We start from the raw sequence: 27,937 nt of genomic DNA on the forward strand, positions 1-27,937 counted from the left end.
ATGCCTCGAGAGTTACGAAAGACATATTTAGTGCACGATTGCACTAATAACTCGAAATGGGCATAAATAATATAGCTGAATACAAGAAAGTCGAATTAATGAAGTTTAAAAAAAAGCAATTTGCTTAAAATATATTTTCTTAGAATTTATTACAGGATAGTCCGTCTAGGTAATAATGACCATCACTCGATAATGTTTAAAAATAAAACTAAAACTAAATAGGTATCGTCATTCCAAATACGACCCCATAAATAAGAAATGTGTATATACTTCGAATACGGAGGGTAAACACGATAATTCAAGAAGGGAACTTGTCCGAACCAGTCCGTTCTCTACTGTGTACGAGAACATCTTCGATTGACTAAAAAACTACAAACATGGCGCACACTTTTTTGCGGACAAGGACGTCTTAATTGAACAAAGGCGCCGACAATCACTTAATTAACAACAATCACCGTGTGCATAAATAGAGACAACCCGGTGCAGTGTTCATTCTGACACTGGATACCAGGGAGACCGGGCAGGCGGTGCGTTTGTCGTCTATCAAGGTAAGAGTAGCCTGTGCTTTAACGACGATAGTGGGCTGGTTAAATGGACCGGAGTTACGCTTAAATGAGTACCTCTCGCTAGCTCGCTTATAATTTAAAAGGGGATCTAGTGAGTTAAATGGACCGGAGTTCTGCTTAAATGAGGAGCTTGCTAGCTCGCTTATAATTTAAAAGGGGATCTAGTGAGCTAACAGCAATCCTGAGTGCATGCTTTTGACCAGCGTGTCTTCACTTAAAAACGCAAAACACAGTGCAGACACAGGATGTACCTAAATATAACATAAAGTTAAAACATAATGGGAGGGAAAGAATGTGCCCCTTTTTGAAACTAACGAATAAGAGCATCAGTGCCAAATATAATATTCATGTAAACGGTTTGCTAGCCAGATGTAAATATGTATACAGCGCCCCCACTGAATAAAACTTTTCCTACTGTTTATCCAGATGGTAAGGATCACCTCAAATTAAAAAGAGGAAAGACGATCGCAACAAACCCCATAGAAACAAAGGAGTGGGACTGTCTTAACAACCAGCAGAAACCATAAATATAAAGTTCCGTGGAGTTTATCCATTGACTCGCATGGCCTTGGAGAAAATACAAAGTAAGCGATAACGTTTGTAGTCCTGCTGCTAATATTCTATACTCTTAAAATGGTTTAATAAGATTCTAAAAAACAATGTCATTGTATATACAGATCTGTGACGATAAAGCAGAGTTGCAGGGGATCATCTATTGTTACCTCAACTCCCGGATCAACACTGGTACCGCAAAATAAAAATTGCTATAAATGTAAGATAAATTGATTCATTGTGTTCTTGACACCGTATGAGCTTTGAAGAAAAAAATTTAGAAATCCCCATATACTGTATACTAATAAATGTTATATTTTTTTTAGAAAGAAGATGTTTTTAATATAAGTCCTGAGGAAGGTGTCCTAAACATCGAAGCACCGAAACGCGTCGACAAAACTGTTTTTTAATTGATTATTGTATATTTATGTACCAAGTATCATTTACTGTAACTTATGAATATATATGTATGAACTTTTTATGTGTAAGAAAATGTTTATATTAAGTCCACTGACAAGGTCTGGATATAGGAAATGTCTAGCCTTAGATCTTGAGGTAACAGACCTGCTAGGGGCATCATGTCTGCCAGGTCACGTTTGAGTTTAGCATAAGGTAGATGGGCATCTGGGAGATAACAGTGATATAGAAACTTGGCCTAAGCCACAAGGAAGTACGTTTGAAAATCAGAGACTGCAAACCCACCCCAGTCATATGGAAGGATAAGAAACGTCCAGGTGATCAAGAGCCTAATAAATATGGCTTTGATATATTTTATGTTATGATTTGACTTATGTACAAGTATATGACTAGTTGGGGATACAATTACTTTAAGAAAGGTGTCATTGTTTACAAATTACATTTATGCTCTAAGTTGCAATACACAGAAAGGAATTTTCTTTTTGTCACGATATTTCCCGGTCCTTTCTGGGTTAATTAGGGAAAACTCTCTCCTTTTCCTGCCTGTTCCCATGAGGCACAGGGTCAAGATTGATTTGCATATGGCCATGTCTGAAATGGGGTGGCTTGGTGAGCAAAATAACAATGGATTAACCCCAGATCTGTGACTGGGGGTGAATGTTTTGCCATTGTGCAACATTCCGTCCATCATCTTGTGTGCTTTGCGGTTTACCCTCAGCAGAAAGCAGCCTCATTATTTTGTTTCCTGTATTTATCCAAGGTTGAGTTTTGCTGCACTAATGAATAGACTGTTTGTTGTTGCATACTTTTCTCATTAGATAGGCCTGCTCCCACTCTTAGAGCAGCGGGCACGGGCAGAGTAACCTTAACACTAAGATAGCATGTAACCGGTCCCATGTTTGCATCTCATCTTTCTGTATCTCCTTTGTTCACCAGCTACCAACTGAAAAATTCCAGTCTGGGTGTGTCTTTAGGGGTATTGGAAATGTACTTTATGCATTGCCGTGTTGACTGAAGTCAGTCCCTCTACAGCAATCCAAGGAGGCTGATCAGATCAGACTCTACTTGAGTGTAATACTAATAAATACTTTGGTTTGTACTCTGTGCAGTCTGTGAACTCTTCATTTGTTTGGAAGGCTGCGAGGTGGTTGCGAGTGACCCGGCTGGCCCTAAATCAGGTCACTTCCTTCAATCTGTTCCCCTCTTAATAGTCATAATTGTAAGAATCTGAGAAAAAAAAGAACTGATGTACAGTGTGATCTCTGCCGCGTGGTACAGGCAAGGTGTGGGAGTCAGAAGAATTGGCTATATGCTGCTTTTCAGTGGTATTGGAGAGTGGCCTTGCTCTAGACTAGGCTGGCTCAGTGTTGGAGACCACTATAACTAATGGTACTGTCCCAGCGCCATAAGCAGACAAACAGGCACTGATGTGAAAGAAACCGGTGCAGGGAGTTATCCGTAACCAAAGTCGCACTGAAACAGGTGTAGGAACCTGAAGCGGGTTTAAGAAGCACAGATGGCTCCGAAAATGATCTCACAGGCGGGACCCCAAATGGAAGGTTCTACAGATCCTTGGGGCACACCAAAGGGATCTTGAGGCATGGCAAATATGTGTAGCATGGCCTCCCGAAAAGCTTCTGTGTGTTTCAAAGTCACAGATGGACCCGGGAATTCGGGCTGCATCAGGACCAATCTCGTGATTGGCTCTTCAGAAGTGAGACTGAGAGGCACATTGATGCCCACACGCCCTCTGTAGTTTGAAAGTGGCTTTGACTTATTGTGCCTATTTTTGGAATTACTGTGACAAGGACCTGCTGCAGGAATGACATCAGGAACAGGAGTAGGACCTTCCTTTCACTTTGGCTGGCCACAACACTAAGGCTTCCGATGCTTGGTGATTGGTTTACCTTGGCAAGGCTTCACAGGCCCTTCACTGATGTTCCAAACCCCAACAGCATACCCCTTGGGTGTCTGGAAAAGGGTTTATGCCCTTTTGGGACTGTTACAAATGTCTGACACTTTTGGGATGATATATTTTCCCTGCACACAGGTAAAAGATAAAATTACTGGTGAAAAATATATGTCAAAGCTGAATTGAGTGGAGCTCCGGATCAGATCCTCGTCTGAAGCCGTGGAAAGAATTGGACTGGTTTCAGCGCGCCTGGTTGGTGCTTATATGTGGCCCTGCTCGTCACTTCTGAAGCCGAAAAAGTTTGTGACCGAGCAGTACAATGCCACCTACTGGTGTGCAGGAGTACTGCTTTTGAATTTCCAGATCCAGTAAGACACCTACAGGAATATTCACAATGTGCATGAGTGTGAGGTGTCTCAAGAATTAGTGTGAAATATACCAGTAAACCCCGAAAAACCTTATTGTTTCAAGACTGCCTGTAGTAGCTGAACACGCATTTTCCAAGTATCATAAACACACATCTTACTATGTAACAATACTGCAAGAGTAATCAGTCTTATTATTGGAAACACTTTAGCATATCGTTGAAACCTTCGAGACCAATAAACAATATTTATAATAAATGGCATGACTCAAGTTATTCTTAGACTATAATTTAGTTTATTCCTACACTACATTTTTGCTTTTATAAATCAGGGAGCAAGGCATTTGGTGAGTGCAAACGAATAACACAACCCACAGCACGATAAACTGTAATTTATATATATATATATATATATATATATATATTTTAAAGAGAAACATTTAAAAAGTAAGGTCACAACGACATGAAAACATGGGAGCAAAGAACATGGGGGAAAACAAAATGAACTACTATACCATCACAGCATGCCTGCCAGAGGGATTTAGCTGAAGATGTAAACAAGGATGTTATTTTAATACAATACAGAGACACAGAATTTACAAGCTAAGATGAACTAAGGAAGGGGTGCAGTGGGGAGGGAGGGGACGATCACAACAAAGGCTATAAAAATAAACAAAAGAGTGGACTCTCACAGAAGAAGAAAGTAAGAGATACTGTGGTACATGTGGAAAGTAAAGCCAAAAGAACCAAACATAAACAGGGAGTGCACCACAATGGAACACTGTCCTTTCTGGCAGTGCACCTATACATACTATAACGTACATAGAATGCAACATTGCAAGTGAAAGGTTACACAGGGCTAACCAAAATGATTAGAGAACCATTTGTTCAAATCGCTTCCTGCTGAATATTTATCAAAAAATAGATCAGTATTTGGTTCCATACATTATATGCACAACACATCCTCTTTAATTTCAAGCACAAAGCTTGTTCCTGGAGATCCCAGGTTGAACTTGGAATCTGTGCTTCCAGTAGACTGAGGCGTTAATAGGGAGGCACCGGAGTCTGGAACAGGACATCTGAATATTGCCTTTCTCAGTCAATTCATCTTACACATACCTGCTCAGATCATGTGATGCAGCCAGCAACACCCTTGAGCCTTTTCCCTAAACTGTATGATTTTGCTGAGGTCTCCAGAGCAGGCGTTCACAGGGTGACCCTGTAGATTTGCAGAGTGCACTGCTTATGACCCCCAAGGCCTCCTATGGCACCCCTTGTGCTTCCACTTGCTCAGTAGTGTTGAATCACTAAACAAGGGCATGGTATCTGAATGCAACGCAAAATGTTCTGAAGGACATCAGACATGAATGGCTGACACTGCTCTCTCGTACATCCGCTCCAGAATGCGGTGGATGCAGGCGAAGCTGGGCCTGTCACAAGGCATCTTGCTCCAGCATAGGCGCATCAGATTGTACAGTTCAAGTGGGCAATTATCTGGACAGGAGAGAATGTTTCCATCCCGCACATAATAGATGACCTCCTCGTGAGCCATGCCATAATAGGGCTGCATGCCATAGGAGAATATCTCCCACAGGACCACCCCATAGGCCCATACGTCTGATTCCGAGGTGTACCGATTATAGAAGATAGACTCTGGAGGCATCCAGCGGATGGGAATGGCATCATTCTCATTGGCTTTGTAATAGTCTGCGGAATAGATGTTCCTCGAAAGACCGAAATCTGCGATCTTAACCACCATGTTCTCACCCACCAAGCAATTCCTAGTCGCGAGGTCTCGGTGGACAAACTTGCGCTCAGAGAGGTAAGCCATCCCGCCCGCCACTTGTCGGGCAATGCATAGCTGGTCAGTGCAAGAGAGAGGGCAAGGGTTGGGGTCAGAAAGCCGGACCCTTGCTGCAAGGCTGCTGTGGCTCAGGCTGGCTAGGGAGCGTGGCGATCGATGCCGCAGGTATTCATTCAAATCGCCATGGGCCATGTACTCAAACAGCAGGCACATCGGCTTCCCAACAGCGCAGACACCTGCAGAGAAAGAAAACAGAGTTACAATGAGTAAACAATGTGCAGGTAGTAATCCTTTGACCATATATGCAACTAAGACAGCAAGAGCATGGATAAATATGTTTATAGCCTAGTGCAAGCATAGCTTCACTGCATGTGGTCACTGTAGCTTAAGTTATAGAGGAGAACAGAAGACAGTTGGGAGGTTTTAGCTTGAAATATCAAGTAAATTATTAAAAAAATACCTACTTTTAATGTCATTGTTTTTTTATATAAATCTTTTTATTACAGAAACAAAAATAAAAGCAATACAAAGAATAATAAAGTGCGGTGCAGTGCAGTTTCCATCGTTTTCATCAATCTCAGTCCAGAAATACAACGTTTATCACATTGATCAATGGGATCAACAATGCAGTCACATTTTATGTACATTAAATCATAAGCAACTCATTACTCGGCCTCCTGGTCTGCTGAAAGTAGGGGAGTGTCACTGAAAGTGTACATATCATCCCTCTGCTCACATTTCATTGACCCCAGATTCTAGTCCATTTTTGTGGGCAGCCTCTGCCTTCATATATGACCCTCTCCGCTTGCATGCACCAGTCCATGTCAGCCTCCCAATCCCTGAACCGTAGCCTAGCTACTCCTTCCATGTCCTGGCTATGTTCCGCTTTGCAACCATGCTACCCATGGAGATCCAGATTCTCTCGGTTCTAGGCAAGTCGGTGACCTCCCAGATGTTTAGAAGACATAAGCAGGGTGAAACCTCCAGAGCTTTATGAAAAATTGATGACATCGCTGATGTGACCTTTCTCCAGCATGTCCGGAGGGCCGGGCAATCCCACCATTGATGTAGATAGGTGCCCGGCTGACCACAATCCCTGGGACAGGTTGATGACCCCAAAATATCCATTTTGACAAGCACCAAACTGGTTTAGTAGGTTCTGTGTAGCAGTTTAAGTTAGATACATTTAAAACAGGAGCGAATCGTCACCTCACGGGGGGAAGCCAGAGCGTCCTGCCAGTCTTCATCACTAATGTCCCCAACATCATCCACCCATTTTGCACGTGTCTTCCCCAGAGTGTCCGGTGTTATTTAATATTTTACAATATGTTAATGAAATGGCATTTTCGTGGAGATAATCATCTATCAATCTATCTTCTAGGGGCGAGGAGACCAGTAAGTCTGCGTCTTTAGGCATAGCTATTTGTAATGCACTGCGGTCTTGAAGGTATCTGAATGTTTCTCCTCTATGTAGTTGATAATCCCATTGAAGATCATTGAACGGAATCACCTTGCCTTCCGCATATATATCTCCCACCTTCGTAAGGCCTATCAAGTCCCATTTATCAAATCCGGATTGCGACAATAACGCTTCCAACTGGTATGATTCAAGCAACGGGGTGACCAGTGTGATTTTAGCCTTCCACCCCAAGGTGTCGGTTGCAGAGTGCCAGAGAGTGATCGTGGTGGAGGTGGGAGTGTATTTTGATACCTGTTTCTTCCCTCCATAAAGTGCCCTGGGATAATTGCCGGGGAGCATATTGTGTCAGTCCATTCTGTAAGCAGGATCTGTCCCTGGTCGATGCACCCAATGATTGAGAACTATTAGTTGAGAGGCTCAATAATACATTTTAATTGCTGGCAGGGCGATACCACCGTAGTACCAACTTTTTGTGAGTTTAGCCAAAGCTATTTGAGGGGGACCATTATTCCAAAGCAAGGAGCGTACCTCATATTCAATGGCGTTAAAATATTGTGGTGGGACCAAATAGGCTGTGTTCTTTAGGGCATAGAGGAAGTGGGGAAGGGCCATCATCTTGTGGAGGGTGGCCCTGCCCAATAAAGTAAGGGGCTCTGTCCTCCAGTGCTGCAAGTCAGCTTGGAACCGGCGCAGAGGAGGAGCCAGATTGCGATCGTAGAATTCTGTCTGGTTCACATTAACGCATATACACCCAAGTACACAAAACCATCAGCAACTATCTCGGCCTCGCAGCCTGTAGGGAGGCTCGGGTGTTCTCCACTCAGAACGTACACACGGGATTTATCCCAGTTAATGGCATAAACAGAGTATTTCTGAAATAGGGCAAAGATATGTAGGACATGGTGTAGAGAAAAACGGGATCTAGTCAGATACAGCGGAATGTCGTTGGCATAGAGGGATATCTTGTCCATCCAATCGACCAACCAGTTGAGGCCTCTAATGAGGGGGTAACCCCTGATACATATTGCCAGGGGTTCCAGAGTCAAGGCAAAAAGCAAGGGGGAAAGGGGCCACCCTTGCCTCATTCCCTTATGTAATGCGAACGATGCTGATCGCTTCCCATTAACCATAATTCGGGCCAGTGGTTTCAAGTAAAGGAGTCAAACCTAGGATGAAATCGTATCCCTGAATCCGTATCTCTCCAGTGCAGCAAATAAGAAGGGCCATTCGATCATTTCATGCCAAAAACGCAATTACAGAGTCTTCCTGGAGCATAGCCGCCCTACCCAGGACTCCATAAAGGTACCGGCGGTTCAGAGCAGTGTTTCTAGTTGGCATAAAGCCGGATTGGTCCAGATGAATTCGTTTAAGGAAGAACGGGTAGAGACGACATGCCAGGATCTTGCCAAGGATTTTGACTTCCTGGTCTAGTAGGGAAAAAGGCCTGTATGAACTGCAATGTTCTGGGGTTTTATCCTTTTTTTGGATGACGACAATGTTGGCCAATCTCTGCATTTTGGGCAGAACACCCTTGTGCACACTTTCCTTGTACATCTGTATAAGGAATGGGGCAATTGTAGAAGCATTCAACTTGTCGAGTTCAATCGGAAGGCCGCTAGGGCCCATAGCTTTTCCAGACTGAAAGGCGCCAATCGCCTTGGACACTTCTTCGATAGTCAAGCCGGAGTACTGGTCTTTAACATCCTGGGGCTCTAAAACGGGTAGATTCAGGGTAGCTAGTAATTCTTGTGCATCAGTGTGAGTGGAGGCATGAATGGAGGTATAGACCCACTCAAAGTGGACCGCGAATGCCCTCACAATTCCAGATCTGTCCTGCCATTTCGTGCTATCTTGGCATACAATCTCTGCCACCCACCTGTTGGCTATTTCTTGTTTGTCCAAACAGGTTAACAATTTGCTTACCTTATCGCCAATATCATAAACCTGGTGTTGAGTGGCCTGATATTGGGCCTTGGCTGCGTCTTCAGCGATGTTTCTATATTCAGTTTGTTTCATGAGCAGTTTGTGTGTGTTGTCTGAAGTGTCGGGTGCAAGAGACCACGTTCCAGAAGGGTAATCTCACGTTCTATCTCCTCTAATTGCTTCCGCTTTTCCTTCTTATGTCCCGCTATTGTTGCCACCCCACTACCCTGGACCACCGCCTTGTATGCTTCTCACAGTATCACGTCTGAATCCACTGAGCCATAAAATGCCATTTCATTAACATATTGTAAAATATTAAATAACACCGGACACTCTGGGGAAGACACGTGCAAAATGGGTGGATGATGTTGGGGACATTAGTGATGAAGACTGGCAGGACGCTCTGGCTTCCCCCCGTGAGGTGACGATTCGCTCCTGTTTTAAATGTATCTAACTTAAACTGCTACACAGAACCTACTAAACCAGTTTGGTGCTTGTCAAAATGGATATTTTGGGGTCATCAACCTGTCCCAGGGATTGTGGTCAGCCGGGCACCTATCTACATCAATGGTGGGATTGCCCGGCCCTCTGGACATGCTGGAGAAAGGTCACATCAGCGATGTCATCAATTTTTCATAAAGCTCTGGAGGTTTCACCCTGCTTATGTCTTCTAAACATCTGGGAGGTCACCGACTTGCCTAGAACCGAGAGAATCTGGATCTCCATGGGTAGCATGGTTGCAAAGCGGAACATAGCCAGGACATGGAAGGAGTAGCTAGGCTACGGTTCAGGGATTGGGAGGCTGACATGGACTGGTGCATGCAAGCGGAGAGGGTCATATATGAAGGCAGAGGCTGCCCACAAAAATGGACTAGAATCTGGGGTCAATGAAATGTGAGCAGAGGGATGATATGTACACTTTCAGTGACACTCCCCTACTTTCAGCAGACCAGGAGGCCGAGTAATGAGTTGCTTATGATTTAATGTACATAAAATGTGACTGCATTGTACTGAAGGACTGGGTTATTTAGAACCCAGCGGTGCCAGGGCACAACACCTGAAACCTTCGTGGGTAACCTGCTCCGGCGTACGAATCACAGAGACACGGGACACTTCCTTCGACGTCAAAGATTCAAGGTTTATTTGCTGCAGGGAAACACAGAAATCACGGAAGTACAACAAGTGTAGTTCAGAGTGACTGCTTCAAATTGGTTCTGCGGATCGCTCCTTTTATACACAATTTACCCATAGGACAACATGGTACACAAAAGTTTATAACCCGGTTCCCACAATTATCCCCCAGAGGGGTCGCTTTGGTCACTTTGATACACACAAGGTCCGAAGTATAAGTGCGGAAACATTTGGCGGTTCCCAACTGTAAAAACCCATCTTCCTACCATTAGTGCATTCCAATCAACAATAAAGCAGATTGAAATAGGAACAAAGACAGGTGCAGAGGAAGATGGAGACAGTGGGGAGATCGGAAAGGGTGTAAGAGGGGAGGTATCAGGAAACACGAGATACAAGCATCAAAGGGACGTGCCTAATGAGATGCACAGCTAAGACAATAAACCGATACGGCAAGATGAGCCTCGAGCGGCGCCATCTGCCTTACAGTATCATCCCCCTCATCATAAAGACACTTACAAAGGACATGTGTCTTCCGCAAATATCGTGGGAGTCCCAGGGTCGCGAAGCGGACAGCGTCCGTTCGCTGGCTACTTGAGGGCAAGAGACAAAATGGATGCCGTATCTAAGATGGAACCCGTGGGTACAGATGAAAAACCCACACAACAAACGAACGGTTTAAGTTAGCACAGCGAAACTGCGCACACTTACTAAACTCGTCATTTGTGGTTCATAGATACCAGACTCGACCATATTCGTGCGAGTCGAAAACACCACTTATAATTGTCACGGAACCTCAGACGCTCCTTTTGCCCTCATGTAGGCAAGCACTAGTCGGAATCATACTCGATATTCATCAGACCATCTAGATGTTGCTGTAGCATAGCTCTGTCCAACCGAGTTCCATTGGTGACAGGCGGCTGTCTCATACACGTTGTAGCACAGAGGCCACATAAGGCAGGACCGCACTGCACACAAAGGCAACAGGTGAACAGGAACGCCACAACGACTCCGATGATCATCAGAATCTTCCAACCCCAAGTCGACATCAGGCCCCAAAACCACCCAAGTAGCGTCCAATCCCCTACATCCACGTGTATGGATTCGGAGATTTTATGCAACTTCGAGATGGCTTGATAGACAGTCGGAGCATTATCTGGAATAAAAATGCAGCAGCTCGAATGGATCACCTTACATACCCCACCTCGATCTGCTAAGATGACATCTAAAACCATACGGTTTTGTAACGTCATAAGCCTATCCGCCTGAAGTTCTGTGGTGATATTACCAAGGGCACTGGCAGTAATATTAGCTGTCGATTCTACCACTCGAGTCAACTGTCTCAGGTTCCTACTATTAACCATAGGTCCCCAAAACGGGAGGAAACCCTTGAAAAAGTCTCCTGCCTCTTGACCGGCAGTATCCTCTTCGCTAATTACGCCTCGCACAACTCTAGTCTTATGATAATCGGCATCTACAGTGAACGTCGGAGGCAACAGATTTGCAATGAAACATGAGCCCATGAAGTCAGCGGGCAACCATGCATATGCACGATCATGACAAATAAAGTATGTACCCTTGGCAGCCAGAAACACAGGGGACGAGACCATCGGCAGCATGTAATTTTCAGTGCAAGCACTCTCTCCAAGTCGGGCTTTCGATCTTCGACCACGACCCATCAAACAAAAATTACCAATGTGGGGTACGACCCATATCGGAGGTGAGCTTTTGAGCTGCTTTTCACTAGTGAACACACTATACTCGCCTCTACTCAGGACCCTGTAAGCTTGTACCTCTTCTTCAGGAATAAGCGAGGGATCATAGATATCGCTGTCTAAGTCCTCTATTGCTATTGACAAAGGTTTTTGATACGAGGTAGGACCAGAGTAGGGGGAACGTGGTTCTCGAATGGGGTGGAAACCTAGTGCGCTTCGAAACATTGTTTGAAATGCTCGAGCAGACCCTTGGGAACTATACGGTAACACCAGATATGGAATTCCCTTATCCGTGGTATGTGGCATCAACCCACACACCCAACAATTAGTAGTGTTAACCACTAACTGATGCTGATGAAGGAGCTGAATAAAGGAATTATTGCGGAATTCTGCACGTCTAGCTTGCTCGTGTTCAGGTAAAATATGAAAAGAATGAGGAGAAACAGTGGAGGTGAGTTTAGGGTCAGGGGTAGGAGTAGGTATAGCAGGAGATAGAAAACCAGAGATCATATAATACACCCCACCCGCCAAGAATGCAGAAATAGTCAAAAATAATACGAATAATTGGAATATAAAACATTTGGTACGACTGAGTTGCTGCAGCTTAAATCTTTGTACTTGAGCTCCTTCCAAATTCGTCAGCTTCAAAAATGCCATTCCCTATGACCGTCCGCAACGTTTCTTGACGCACTTCGTTCTGTGTAGTAATAGTCAATCCCTAGGAGTTCCCAGGAACCGACGGTCTTTAACCTAGCGTCAAAACCTACTATCCAGAAGGAAGTACGCGCGCGGCCCTACGGCCTTTAATGCACAATATATATATATACAAAAACAATGTCTCTCGGCTGTGGAAGCAAAAAGTAGAAGGAACGAAGCTCAATAAATATATACAAAATAATTACAATGGTACGAATGTTCAAACTGATCGTGGAAAACGGGATAATGCCATTGTCAATACAGCAAAGCAGAATCTTTTATTAGTCTTTAGTGCTAGATCGTAGAAAGTATCGGGTTTTCCCAGGACGTGTCTGCTCGTCGAACAAAAGATTCGTTGAAGAGACAGCGTCCTGTTGATCAGTTGAGTGTTCTGGTCTTGAGTCTTTCGATGACAGTTGTTCAACAGTGCCTGTCTGCCGCGCTGAGGGTTCTCCAACAGGCTGAGCGTCGCTGAAAGGTACAAACGCCGGCAATCCTTCGGTTTCAGTTGATGCAATGCCTCTCCTCACCCACGGGTCTGCCGACAAAGGAATAGGGACCTTCTTGGTATGGGTGGCGTGCACCCAATTCTTCCGTCCCTCAAGACGAACAGCAGTCCTCGTGGCAAGGAGAACCTGGTAGGGTCCAGTAAACCTGGGGTCCAAGTTGTTCTTGCGCGAAAAGTTGCGCGTCACCACCCAATCTCCGGGCTGGAGCTGATGGCCTGGACCCTCCGTCTGCGTCTGCAGTGCGTCGTATACCTGTTGGTGAATTAACCTCAGTTTAGCAGTCAAGTCATGGAGATAATCGATCAACATTGGATACTCAAGATCACAGAACACACCTGGCCTAGGAACCCCCCAAACATTCGCAGGACGACCGAACACTATTTCATAGGGACTAAGCCCTACTCGGGAGTGGACAGTCGCCCTAGTTGACAGTAATGCTAAGGGTAAAGCGTCAGGCCACGAGAGACCAGTCGTAGCCTGAATCTTTGCTAGCTTTAGTTTAAGGGTGCCGTTATACCCTTCAACCAAACCAGCTGACTGGGGATGATTGGCGCTATGGAATTTCTGATTAATTCCAAGGCCCTTACACACACTCTTCATCACACTCCCCACAAACTCACTTCCGTTATCTGACCACACAACTCTAGGCATTCCGTACCGAGGAAAATATTCCTTCAGTAGGATTTTCGCAGTAGACAAAGCAGTGTTGTCTTTGAGAGGATAGGCCTCGATCCATCGGGAGAATGCGCAAACCACAACTAAAACGTATTTCAGGTTATTGCATCGCTCCATATGGATGAAGTCCAATTGAATCACCTCAAAGGGACATGAAGGGGGAGCAAAACTGCCAGGGGGAGTTGGGGTTCCTTTGCCAGGATTGTACATCATGCACACCATACAATTCTTCACCAAACGTTCAGCACATTTCGTAATACCATCATTCCTCCACACGGGAGACAGCAACTTACAAATACCTTTCGCGTTAATATGTGCTAACCCATGCGCCATTGTCACAACGGCCAGCACATACGCATCGGGCAACAACCATCTTTTCTGATCCGACAAATCAATCCAACAACCATTCGCATCCAACTTTCCCGTACTTTCTTTCCACTTCGTCTTTTCAGTCTCGGTGGCCTCATTCTGAATCCCTTTCACACTTTCAATAGTGTCTTCACACATGCTCGATTCTGTAGGCCATCTAACTGAACTCGTCACATATATTCGTGTGCTAAGGTTCCGGGCAGTCTCCTTAGCAATCTCATCAGCAAACGCATTACCACGACCAACATCATCCGTCACCTTACGATGCGCACTACATTTAACAATCGCTACTTGTTTAGGCAACGTCAGTGCATCCAAAAGATCATTCACAAGCTGTCCATGCTGAATCTTCGTACCATGCGACGTCATAAAACCTCTCTCTCTCCACAATCGTCCAAAACTATGAGCAACGCCAAAGGCATATTGGCTGTCGGTAAACACATTCACACGTTTCCCTTTTGCTAACACGCACGCTCTAATGAGAGCGACCAGCTCTGCAGCTTGGGCAGAATTCTGATTCAATCTTGCAGTCTCAACAACAGTACTCAACGTTACAACAGCATAAGCAGTAGTCACATCGCCATTCGGCAACTTAAAACATGAACCGTCCACATACAGTGTACCATCTGGTTCTTCCAATGGGGTGTTTTTAAGGTCCACTCGACCTTTTGTTTCCTCTTCCGTCCTCAAATAACAATCGTGGTCTGTTATTTCGTCTGACTCTGAACTAATTGGTAGCAAAGTCGCCGGGTTCAGAACATTGCAACGTTTTATCTGAATATGACTTGCCAGCAACGTCAACTCGTACCCAGACAATCTCGCACTCGTCAAATGCTGAGTTTTCGTACGATTCAAAAGAGTATCGACTGCATGCGGAACCATCACCGTAAGCATATTATCCATGACCAGTCCTGCTGATTGTCGGATGGACACCGCAGCTGCCGCTGTTGCTCTCAAACAACTCGGCAATGCTCTAGCTACCGGGTCCAAGGTCGAGGAAAAATATGCACATGGACGTTGCTTACCACCAAAAGGTTGCGTTAAAACACTTAAAGCACAACCTTCCCTTTCGTGAACATATAGTGTGAACGGTTTACTGTAATCAGGAGTACCTAACACAGGAGCCGAACACAATGAATCACGTAATTCAGAAAAACTTTTCTGACATCCTTCCGTCCATGGTAAAGGAGTTGAAACATCCTTGCACGTAAGAGCCACTAATGGTTTCGCCAGCAATGAAAAATTAGGAATCCATTGCCTGCAGTACGACGTGATACCTAGAAAGGCACGCACATCTCTTTGTGTTGTTGGCACAGTCATTCGTGCAATTGCTGCAATTCTCTCTGGGGTCAACCGTCTTCCCTCCTTTGACAATAAGTGACCTAGATAGGTTACTTCTTGACAACAATATTGGAGTTTAGAAGGTGACACCTTGTGATTTAACTCACAGAGATGTTGCAGCAACGATACCGTAGCAATTTTGCAAATGTCCTGAGAATCTGCAGCCACCAACAGGTCATCGATGTATTGGATTAAGGCCGCACCAGCCGGCAGCTTAAACGCATCCAGTTGACCCTTCAAGGCTTGACTGTAAATCGATGGACTTTCACAGTAGCCCTGAGGAGCGCGTTTAAACCGGAAGCTACGTCCACCAAGAGAGAAACCGAAAAGGTCTCTACTCTCCTCTGCAATGGGAATGCTGAAGAACGCATTCTTCAAGTCAATCACCGAAAACCATGATGCAGAAGCTGGAATTAGAGTCAGTAGCGCCGTGATGTCGGGCACAACGGGGAACTGAGGAATCACAATTTTATTTACCTCCCGTAAATCGATAACAAAACGATAAACAGGCTGCTTCGAAGGATCAGTACGTTTTAGAATGGGCAGTACAGGGCTGTTGCACACGTTTCCCCGTGTTTCCTCAATTACGTCTTTCTCGATCAAATCATAAATGATCGCTAACAGTGCTCGTTCACCATCAAGAGAGATACGATTCTGGGGAATACGTGGCAACCGCACGTTAGATTTCAACTGAACAACATAAGGTGAGATATCGAGCAAGCCCACGTCATTGGGACCTGTTGCCCACAAAGATGCAGGAAGAGAACTCAATTCCGGTGGAAGCTTATCAAGAGACAAGTACATAGGAGAGACAACCCTCTCTCCTAACGTAAGCTTTACACCCGCAGGAGAACAATACAGAGTTGCATACAAACGTTTAAGCAAATCCAGGCCCAAGAGATTTTCACCACAACCCGTAGTCAAAATCAACGGAGCTTCTAGTTCACAAGGCCCAATTGTAAGGGGTAAAGGGCGCGAAACTGGATTGCTAACGGGGGCGCCAGAGAATCCAACGGAAACATTTGTTAAGCCAGACAAAGGTGCGCCAGGGAGTTTCGAATGCATAATAGAACTTTTCGCTGCACCAGTGTCCAACAGAAAAGGCTCAACGACGCCCGATGTAGCAACTGCGACGTAAGGCCCTCTCTGATCAACCGGAACTGATACCACTCCCTCTCCTTGTCTTTGGCTGTCCTAGTAATTACTGTCGTCCGTTCCCTGATCGACGTAATAATCGTCTACATTGTACTGCGCAGATCGTCCTTGCGATGATCCACGTTGATCGAAACAATTATTAGAATTAGACGAGTTACCAGAATGATCATTCTGAGCACCACGACCCCTACCGCGTGATACCTGATGAGAACCACCACGACCTCCTTTGGACGAATTACCACTATTGCGATCATTCAGAACAGGGCAATTGAATTTGATGTGTCCCTCCTGTCTACAATAAGCACATTGATTATACCCTAACGAAGATCTTTGGGAGGAGGAATCATTTCGCGTCTGCGATCGATTCGATTGCGACTGCGATCTATTCTGTTGGGGTGCATTCTGTTTTGAACGCGGAGGATACGCTTGTTGCAACAACACTTTGGTTTTTAGCTCTTTCGTTTTTTTATCAGCACGGTCATTTTCCTCTTTCTCTCTATTCTCATAATATTGCGCTGTAGCCAATATCTGAGCTGAGGTAGAAACGGCCCATGCGCTTTCCGAATTCTTTAATTTATCGCTCAAATCGGGCAGTAAGTTCGAAACAAATTTATCCACAAACAATCGCTGACCACCCTCAGTGCCCATATCCTGACCACTATGATCGATGAATGCCTCCTCAAATCTTGTAAAGAAGTCAGAGACACTCTCGTCCTTTTTCTGCTTACAAGCTGACAGTTTGTCCCAATTCACCCTCATAGCCGGCATAAGAGTTTTCATTAGTGTAATTATTCTCTGAGGGAGGGCAGTAATCAACTGCTCTGGTTTAGCACCACCAGTTTGCAACCCATCCGCCGCTATAATGGCAGCCCAATCACCGCCCAATTCGTTGGGATGGTTTTCCTGGCGAATCTTAGCCCAGACCGGTTGCGGTACTACATTGCCAAACAGCATATCAATATCGGCAAGATTCATTATCGTAGCATCTACGAGCTGCGATAACTCTTTATAATACCCTGCAGGATTTTTGCGAGGGTCAGGCAAAGATTGCTTCACCTGTAACACTTCCGATCGTTTCCATGGGAGATGTATCCACACTCTCTGGAAATGTGCCAATGTCGGAGGTTGGGCATTAGGATTAGCTGGCATCCATACTGGCGGAACTTCCCGCATGGGAAACTGACCAGACTCATCTGGCTGTTTTTCAATATCCTCGACAAACAATGCATGGGGTATCGGAGTGGGACGAAAAGATAGCAACCGCTCAACAGCACGTCGAACGTTGGTATCCACTATTAGTCCATTCGAGAACTGAAGCTGAAGATCAGACAGGGCGGTCAGCACCTCGTCAGGTGCGTCGGCCGATATCTGATCGCGAAGGAACTTACACATTTCCTCGAACACATATCTCTGGGTTGGCACATTGAATTGACAAAATGTGTCAAGTACAACACGGGGTGGATTTCTAAGAGGATTGACCATCCAACCCATCGCCATATTATATAGCGACGCGCGTTCTCTGTTACCAGGAAGCTGACTACGTCTCTGAGGACCATCGGAACCAGCGGACCCAAGAACAGGTCCGAGCGAATGAAAGAAGCTAGCCGCAAGAGGGGTAGTACGAGAACGAGTAGAGGGAGAAGTATAAGACACAGGACTAACAAGCGAAGGAGTAGAAACAGTAACAACAGCAGGGGTTAACAAAACAGGAGCAGTAGCGGGAGCAGGAGTATGTGGAAGCGGAGGAGCAGTAGGGATAGCAGTAGGCAAAGGAGCAGGAACAGTCGGAAGAGCGGGTGCAGGTTGAGGAACAGGCGGAGGAAGAATAGGTACGGCAGGAACCACAGGAGCTGCGGTACCCTGTACGTACGGAGGTGGCGACTTCATAAGATAAGACATTAAAGGATCCTCAACTGACTCTTCCTTCTTTTCCGACTCCGTAGGCAAAACGGGATAACATTTATCTACGGTCATACGCTGTAGTCTATCAAACACTTCCTTATCCTTAACCTCCTTGTCGCGCTGAAATTGCTCTGCTTTCTTCACTATGGTAGCAACATTATCTCGCTGATTTCGTTTAGTCTGTCTGATTTCTTTCTGTCGGGCTTCTTTACGCCACAACCGAAAGGCATCAAACATGGCCGGCCTTGACTTTCTTTCGAACAATTTAATCTCTAGATTATCTAAGATCGGGCCTCGAACCTACCATGAGGTGGCCAACGAAGGTCGCCGTCCTTCTTTGTATAGCAAATCCAGTAATCGTTAAAGGTAATCGGGCCTAGCCCATGTTTACTGTACAGTTCATAAGTCGGAGTTCCAACCGGAGGTATCGGACACGAGTCCTCCAGTCGGGAATCCACACCACAAGGTCTGAAACAACTAAACAAAGTACTGCGACCAGGCATCTTGCACACTGGCCGAGTTTCACAAACTTCAAGGGTTACGGGATCTACCAAGTCCCAGCAAAGAACAAAAACCCTCGGTTTTTGGCGGCTGCAGTCGTCAAATAACACAACAAAGTACGCTAGAAAAGTGTCACCGACAAAAACACTCACACAGCGTTAACAACAAAAAAAAAAAACACTCGCTAAAGTGTCAACAACTAAGGACTCTGGGAGCGACCCACAAATACTTAACTCAAAGATCGATGGCGTCACCAGGAAAGCCCGTCAATCGTCTCGCTCTACCAAGGTCTACGCCAGGCGCCAAAACAGGTCTACAGTCAGGGCAGCAGTCCGTCGCAGCCGTCAGGAGGCGGGAATCTTCGCGGGAAAAGTCTTCGGGCCACTTATCTCGACAACAGGATCGATGAAGCGGAGTGCACTTTCCCTCGGAGATTTCACACGAAGTTCCTCACGATCGTCGGGCTTGGACCGGTACCACTGATGCAGCCCCACGTTGGGCGCCAACTGAAGGACTGGGTTATTTAGAACCCAGCGGTGCCAGGGCACAACACCTGAAACCTTCGTGGGTAACCTGCTCCGGCGTACGAATCACAGAGACACGGGACACTTCCTTCGACGTCAAAGATTCAAGGTTTATTTGCTGCAGGGAAACACAGAAATCACGGAAGTACAACAAGTGTAGTTCAGAGTGACTGCTTCAAATTGGTTCTGCGGATCGCTCCTTTTATACACAATTTACCCATAGGACAACATGGTACACAAAAGTTTATAACCCGGTTCCCACAATTATCCCCCAGAGGGGTCGCTTTGGTCACTTTGATACACACAAGGTCCGAAGTATAAGTGCGGAAACATTTGGCGGTTCCCAACTGTAAAAACCCATCTTCCTACCATTAGTGCATTCCAATCAACAATAAAGCAGATTGAAATAGGAACAAAGACAGGTGCAGAGGAAGATGGAGACAGTGGGGAGATCGGAAAGGGTGTAAGAGGGGAGGTATCAGGAAACACGAGATACAAGCATCAAAGGGACGTGCCTAATGAGATGCACAGCTAAGACAATAAACCGATACGGCAAGATGAGCCTCGAGCGGCGCCATCTGCCTTACAGTATCATCCCCCTCATCATAAAGACACTTACAAAGGACATGTGTCTTCCGCAAATATCGTGGGAGTCCCAGGGTCGCGAAGCGGACAGCGTCCGTTCGCTGGCTACTTGAGGGCAAGAGACAAAATGGATGCCGTATCTAAGATGGAACCCGTGGGTACAGATGAAAAACCCACACAACAAACGAACGGTTTAAGTTAGCACAGCGAAACTGCGCACACTTACTAAACTCGTCATTTGTGGTTCATAGATACCAGACTCGACCATATTCGTGCGAGTCGAAAACACCACTTATAATTGTCACGGAACCTCAGTCCGGAGGGCCGGGCAATCCCACCATTGATGTAGATAGGTGCCCGGCTGACCACAATCCCTGGGACAGGTTGATGACCCCAAAATATCCATTTTGACAAGCACCAAACTGGTTTAGTAGGTTCTGTGTAGCAGTTTAAGTTAGATACATTTAAAACAGGAGCGAATCGTCACCTCACGGGGGGAAGCCAGAGCGTCCTGCCAGTCTTCATCACTAATGTCCCCAACATCATCCACCCATTTTGCACGTGTCTTCCCCAGAGTGTCCTGTGTTATTTAATATTTTACAATATGTTAATGAAATGGCATTTTCGTGGAGATAATCATCTATCAATCTATCTTCTAGGGGCGAGGAGACCAGTAAGTCTGCATCTTTAGGCATAGCTATTTGTAATGCACTGCGGTCTTGAAGGTATCTGAATGTTTCTCCTCTATGTAGTTGATAATCCCATTGAAGATCATTGAACGGAATCACCTTGCCTTCCGCATATATATCTCCCACCTTCGTAAGGCCTATCAAGTCCCATTTATCAAATCCGGATTGCGACAATAACGCTTCCAACTGGTATGATTCAAGCAACGGGGTGACCAGTGTGATTTTAGCCTTCCACCCCAAGGTGTCGGTTGCAGAGTGCCAGAGAGTGATCGTGGTGGAGGTGGGAGTGTATTTTGATACCTGTTTCTTCCCTCCATAAAGTGCCCTGGGATAATTGCCGGGGAGCATATTGTGTCAGTCCATTCTGTAAGCAGGATCTGTCCCTGGTCGATGCACCCAATGATTGAGAACTATTAGTTGAGAGGCTCAATAATACATTTTAATTGCTGGCAGGGCGATACCACCGTAGTACCAACTTTTTGTGAGTTTAGCCAAAGCTATTTGAGGGGGACCATTATTCCAAAGCAAGGAGCGTACCTCATATTCAATGGCGTTAAAATATTGTGGTGGGACCAAATAGGCTGTGTTCTTTAGGGCATAGAGGAAGTGGGGAAGGGCCATCATCTTGTGGAGGGTGGCCCTGCCCAATAAAGTAAGGGGCTCTGTCCTCCAGTGCTGCAAGTCAGCTTGGAACCGGCGCAGAGGAGGAGCCAGATTGCGATCGTAGAATTCTGTCTGGTTCACATTAACGCATATACACCCAAGTACACAAAACCATCAGCAACTATCTCGGCCTCGCAGCCTGTAGGGAGGATCGGGTGTTCTCCACTCAGAACGTACACACGGGATTTATCCCAGTTAATGGCATAAACAGAGTATTTCTGAAATAGGGCAAAGATATGTAGGACATGGTGTAGAGAAAAACGGGATCTAGTCAGATACAGCGGAATGTCGTTGGCATAGAGGGATATCTTGTCCATCCAATCGACCAACCAGTTGAGGCCTCTAATGAGGGGGTAACCCCTGATACATATTGCCAGGGGTTCCAGAGTCAAGGCAAAAAGCAAGGGGGAAAGGGGCCACCCTTGCCTCATTCCCTTATGTAATGCGAACGATGCTGATCGCTTCCCATTAACCATAATTCGGGCCAGTGGTTTCAAGTAAAGGAGTCAAACCTAGGATGAAATCGTATCCCTGAATCCGTATCTCTCCAGTGCAGCAAATAAGAAGGGCCATTCGATCATTTCATGCCAAAAACGCAATTACAGAGTCTTCCTGGAGCATAGCCGCCCTACCCAGGACTCCATAAAGGTACCGGCGGTTCAGAGCAGTGTTTCTAGTTGGCATAAAGCCGGATTGGTCCAGATGAATTCGTTTAAGGAAGAACGGGGAGAGACGACATGCCAGGATCTTGCCAAGGATTTTGACTTCCTGGTCTAGTAGGGAAAAAGGCCTGTATGAACTGCAATGTTCTGGGGTTTTATCCTTTTTTTGGATGACGACAATGTTGGCCAATCTCTGCATTTTGGGCAGAACACCCTTGTGCACACTTTCCTTGTACATCTGTATAAGGAATGGGGCAATTGTAGAAGCATTCAACTTGTCGAGTTCAATCGGAAGGCCGCTAGGGCCCATAGCTTTTCCAGACTGAAAGGCGCCAATCGCCTTGGACACTTCTTCGATAGTCAAGCCGGAGTACTGGTCTTTAACATCCTGGGGCTCTAAAACGGGTAGATTCAGGGTAGCTAGTAATTCTTGTGCATCAGTGTGAGTGGAGGCATGAATGGAGGTATAGACCCACTCAAAGTGGACCGCGAATGCCCTCACAATTCCAGATCTGTCCTGCCATTTCGTGCTATCTTGGCATACAATCTCTGCCACCCACCTGTTGGCTATTTCTTGTTTGTCCAAACAGGTTAACAATTTGCTTACCTTATCGCCAATATCATAAACCTGGTGTTGAGTGGCCTGATATTGGGCCTTGGCTGCGTCTTCAGCGATGTTTCTATATTCAGTTTGTTTCATGAGCAGTTTGTGTGTGTTGTCTGAAGTGTCGGGTGCAAGAGACCACGTTCCAGAAGGGTAATCTCACGTTCTATCTCCTCTAATTGCTTCCGCTTTTCCTTCTTATGTCCCGCTATTGTTGCCACCCCACTACCCTGGACCACCGCCTTGTATGCTTCTCACAGTATCACGTCTGAATCCACTGAGCCATAGTTCTGGGTGAAATAACTGTTGGTGGTCTCCGTGAGTTTATCTCTAATAGGCAGCACCTTGAAATACAAAGGGTTAAGGACCATTTTGTGGCACGTGGGGGAGACGCCTCTGTAATACACTACAACCGGGGAATGATCAGAGATACCCCTGGGAAGAAAGGAGATCTCTCCAAACTTGGGGAACTGGGTGGTTTTACAGAAGAAAGAATCTATTTAGGACATGCTATCATGGACCCCAGAGAGGAAAGTGCATTGTCTGGCCGAGGGGTTGCATACTCTCCAGACATCTATCAGGCCCAAAGCTCAGAGGAAATCCGTCAACAGTTTCGCAGGTGCCTCCCCCGGTCTGGGCGGATACTGGTCTCGGTCACCATTAAGAACCGCATTACAGTCTCCACCCAACAGTAGATCACCCTCAGGCAGGTTTAATATATGCAAAACAAGGTCAGTTAGTGTTGTGGAGTGAAGTCTGGGTGGCACATATAGAGATGTTACTTTAAAGGACCTACCCTCCCATTGCCCCGAAACCGTGACAAAACTTCCAAGGGGATCATGCGCAACCGAATGGATCTGGAAGGGGAAGGAATTACGCACTAGAACACCCACTCCTCTAGACCCTTTCGAGTAGCCTGAGTGGGGCACCAGTTTATACCCCCATCTATTCAGTGCACAGTAGGTGGATCCTTGTATATGAGTTTCCTGTAACAGCACCACATCCGGGGCCTGTTTTTCATATATTGCAGGACTATTTCACGTTTAACTCGATCCCCTAGGCAATTTACATTCCAAGAGAGAAGTTTAAAGTGGCCCAACGACAAAGCCTCTCTGTGATTGTCACCCATTTAAATACTGTGGAGAGGGGCCCCCCCCACCGGGTGTCTCAGGAAGGTCAAATTGAGGGTCGACAGTACCATCCCCATCCAGAGACCCCGTTGTAAACAGAGCATGTACCTTAGTAACCGATCTCCTGTATTCTTGTCTATCCCAAATGTACTGAAAAAGGCATCACCTGTAAGACTGCACCAGAAAAACAAAATCAAACTGCTAACATACCCCTTAAAACTTCCGGATACCACCCCTTCCCTGCCTCCCTGCAACGTAGATGAAGAACTGCCCACCACACAATTTTGCAGAGTGCCTGTGTACCATAAACTATTAAACTGTGTAAAGGGGAATGATACACAGCTGGAACTACCCTAACTCAAGAGCCCAGAGCCCCCTTATTGCCAACTATATGAGCCCGTAATGTAACATGCTGCACCTTGAAAACCATATCTGTTAAATATTTCAATGTCATTGTTGAACAGTGTAGGAAGGAATCATGGGAATGCATACCATATATTTAAATTGGCACCTCCCAACTCCAAAATAAGCAATGAATCAGGCAGGGGGCTTGAGCTGAAAGCTGCACCTTTGACAACAGTGGTGTTCTGGCAGTCATGAGTTTGAATCCTGGCAAGGCAGACTCAGCCCTTCAAATCTGGTAAATTGATTCAATTCAAAAGCAGTAACACCTGTTATATACTTACTGCACTTTCGCCATTTCTGAGCACTGCAAATATCAATAGTTCCAGAACCCAGGTACAGTAACTGATGAAAGGAGTGCTTGTTATAGTTTGGTTAGCTGCATGATGCTACTTTTGCTCTCAGGCAGACCAAGTAGGACCAGCAGATAATTAATTAGCTTTGAAGAATTACTAATTTTGTGTGCAGTAGTACCATCATTGTTGTAAATGGAATAACAGACATAACCTTACAGACTTTGATAGGAGCTTATGGCATGGCAGGGATGGTTTATTTGAGGTAGGGGAGGCATCTGAGTACTCAGCGGAGGGAAGTGTCTACTGCCTGTGAAGACAGGTCTTTTCTGGAAAGGCGAGAACTTCTGACGGGAAAGCTTGCCTGGTTACTCTAGGATTATTTGCTAAAATGGTAAATTCTGGTGATCTTCCCCTTATGATGGTCAATTCTAAGAGTACACAGTAGTGAGAAGGACTTTCAGCATTTTCTCGCATGAGAGAGCAAAGGAGGACAGGGATGCCACCAACAGCCTGGTCTGAATGTGACTCAATGCAAACTTCAACACTCTTTTTTTCTACACACCTGTGGTTGCCCAAATGGTCTGGCACTAAATATAAAGTAGTTTTGTTCCACTGGTATAAAATGTTGGATTGTTTTTGCAGTCACAGTTCTCTTGCTCCCTGACATGGGGGCAACATCTCATCTAAGCAAAGTAATGCCTTTGCCTGAATGCTACAACAAAATTACAGATGCCAATACTTGGGGCGAACAAAGCAAACACAAGGAGATGATGGACCGAGCACTGAAACTTTTCAGACACTCACCCCCAGTCACAGATCTGGCTTGAATCCATCATCATTCTTTAGCTCACTCCGCCACCTCAGTTTAGACCCAGCTATATGCAAATCAGTCTTGACCCTGTGCCTCATGGGAACAGTCTATCCCGAACTGCCAAGTCAGGTCTTCCTTGAACCGGAAACAAGCATCCTGGGACCGGTTTCTGGGTAATACCCTTCATCAGCCAGGCTAGCTTGAATCCAGTTGCAAAGTGAGCAAGGGACCCATATCTGGGCATACCCTGTCAACTTAGGGAAAACAAAGTAAATACAAGGAGATAATAGACGTAGCGCTGAAATTTTTGAGACACTCACCCCAGTCACAGATCTGGGTTGAATCCAAGTGATGATGGGGGGTGAAACCCAGAAACTGGTCCTAGGATGCTTGTTTCCAGTGCAGGGGGACTTCGCCTGGCAGTTCGGGCTGGACTGCTCCCATTGGGCGCACGGTCAAGACTGATTTCCATATGGCTGGGTTCAAACTGGAATGGCACGGGGAGCAAAGAAATGATGGATTTAGGCCCAGATCTCTGTACTGGGGTCGATGTATGATATTGCTCTGCATTATGTCCATCAATTTTTCTATTTTTTTATACTTTGAAAACGAGCTCTGGAAAAGACAACTGGTGTTGCTTATCCAAACCTTTGGGTTCTCTGGACCATTGGGCGGAGACAAAACGTCACAAAAACATGACAAACATGCCTGAAGGATACCTCCTAGGGCCATATTTATGCCCAAGTCAGGCAGTGCAGCACAGCTAGGTGATCAAGTCAACTTCCTGCACTGTCACCTTGCTGCACTGCACTGCGTAACAGTCAAAGGGCAGGAATGTGCTGCATTTAAGTCACTTCGGCACATTCCTGCAATTTCCCCTGTGCTGGTGCCCCTTTGGTTGCCTAGCGCCAACTCAGGCACTCTAGCACCATGGTGCAAGTGTGCCTGCGTTGTAAGGATGATTGTTTTTGTGAAGGATGGGCACCTCATGCAAAAAAGACTACCCCCTGAGGCTTTTGCCTCTTTTTGTGTGCGCTGAAGAATGCAGCACACATAGAACAGGAAAAACGAGTCAAAATAAACATATTTCTCCCTGTTACGCCTCACCTGGGGAGGCATAGGTTTTTGTCGAATTTCCAGGTCTACCACGTCTGGTAGGTATGGGAATGCGTCAAAATCAATGGATGTTGCGTGAGAACACCCATACAACACCCATAGAAATTAAGTAATGCAATACAGAGATTTGCGCTGTGTGCAGTACTCAAAATTTATGAAGCCACTCAGGGTCACGCAAGGTGGCCTTGCATGGCTTCATAAATCTCATTTTTAATTTGTGTCGCTCTTGCAACACATTGCATGATGCAAGAGTGATGCAAAGGGGTTTGTAAATATGGCCTCAAGCATCTATTGGCTCTCCTGAAAGATGTGGAAATTTAATGTAAAGTGCACATACATAAGGATTGAGAACCAAATCTAAATAAGAATCATATCCAAAAGCACATTTATGGAAGAGAAACAGGTCAGTCAAAGTTTCAGCAGCCGCTTTAGATTTTCCCACTCAGAACAAAATTCCCATAGGCCACCGTTAGTATTTCTTTAGCATTATATATGGCAACCCTAAGGGGTGGGACCAAAAGTCTCCTAAACAAAGCTTAAAAAGACAGCTTTTTATATGCCCCTCACCCCCCAAGAGATTTTTTTCAAAACATGAATTCACCAGAAGGCATTGAAGCTAATCCCCTATATGAACAAGTTACTTACCTTCATTAATGATAGATCTGTAAGAGACATATATCAGTTATAGATTCCTTACCTTAGAATTACCCCCAGGCGTCAGTCTGGATCCGGATAATTTTTCTTAGCAGTACCCTTGCATGTAGGTAGGTGGCACCGGTAGGTGATGTAGGTCGACTCCGCGTCCGTTGTCGGCATCACGGTCGCCGGGATAACTTTGCGGTGCCTTCAGTTCTGACACGACTTTCCACGCCAGAAGCGCAGAGCCATGCCAGACACTGACCACTGGTGCAGAAAAAGAGGGCCCTGACAGCGAGTCCCTTCACTAGAAGTCAGTTCGCAGAACGGGGAGGATGGGTGGGGCGGTAAGGAATCTAACTAATATATGTCTCTTACAGATATATTGTGACCAAAGGTAAGTAACTTGTTCATCTGAAAGAGATAATTAGGTAAAGATTCCTTACCTTAGAATAGATACCCAGCAATGCCAACCCCGGAGGTGTTCACACTAGAAAGTCCTGGAGAACAGAACCGCCAAACTAGCCATCTCTCAGGACTTGGCTATTCAGGCAATAATGTTTGGTGAATGTGTGCAAAGATGCTAACGTGGCCAATGAGCGGGACTCCATGTCCCAAAGCAGTAGAGGCAGCCATCACCCTGGTGGAATGGGCGCAAAGTCCTACTGGAGGTTCTTTTTTCGCCAAAGAATAGCAAATTGTAATGCATAGCACAACCCCTCGAGAGATGGTACGTTTGTGCACAGCCCGACCTTTCTTTTTGCCCACATAACACACGAAAAGTTGATTCTTTATCTTTAGTGCGGTCAAGGTAGAAGGACAGCGCACATTATGGGTCCAGAAGGTTGAGTTTCTCCTCCACTTTGGAAG

At 45.6% G+C, this 27,937-nt stretch overlaps 1 protein-coding gene across 1 annotated transcript in view; it reads right to left on the reverse strand.

Moving 5' to 3' along the window:
- Window positions 1-4,098: 4,098 nt before the first annotated feature.
- MUSK (muscle associated receptor tyrosine kinase) overlaps window positions 4,099-27,937 on the reverse strand; it is a 192,264-nt gene continuing 168,425 nt past the window's right edge. Inside the window, exon 9 of the mRNA XM_086962104.1 lies at window positions 4,099-5,851. Within this exon, the coding sequence (XP_086818230.1) occupies window positions 5,169-5,851 (683 nt within the window). The 3' untranslated portion in view covers window positions 4,099-5,168. The remainder of the gene's footprint in view (window positions 5,852-27,937) is intronic.

Source organism: Lissotriton vulgaris, chromosome 3_1 (genome assembly GCF_964263255.1).
Source record: "Lissotriton vulgaris chromosome 3_1, aLisVul1.2, whole genome shotgun sequence".
NCBI lineage: Eukaryota > Metazoa > Chordata > Amphibia > Caudata > Salamandridae > Lissotriton > Lissotriton vulgaris.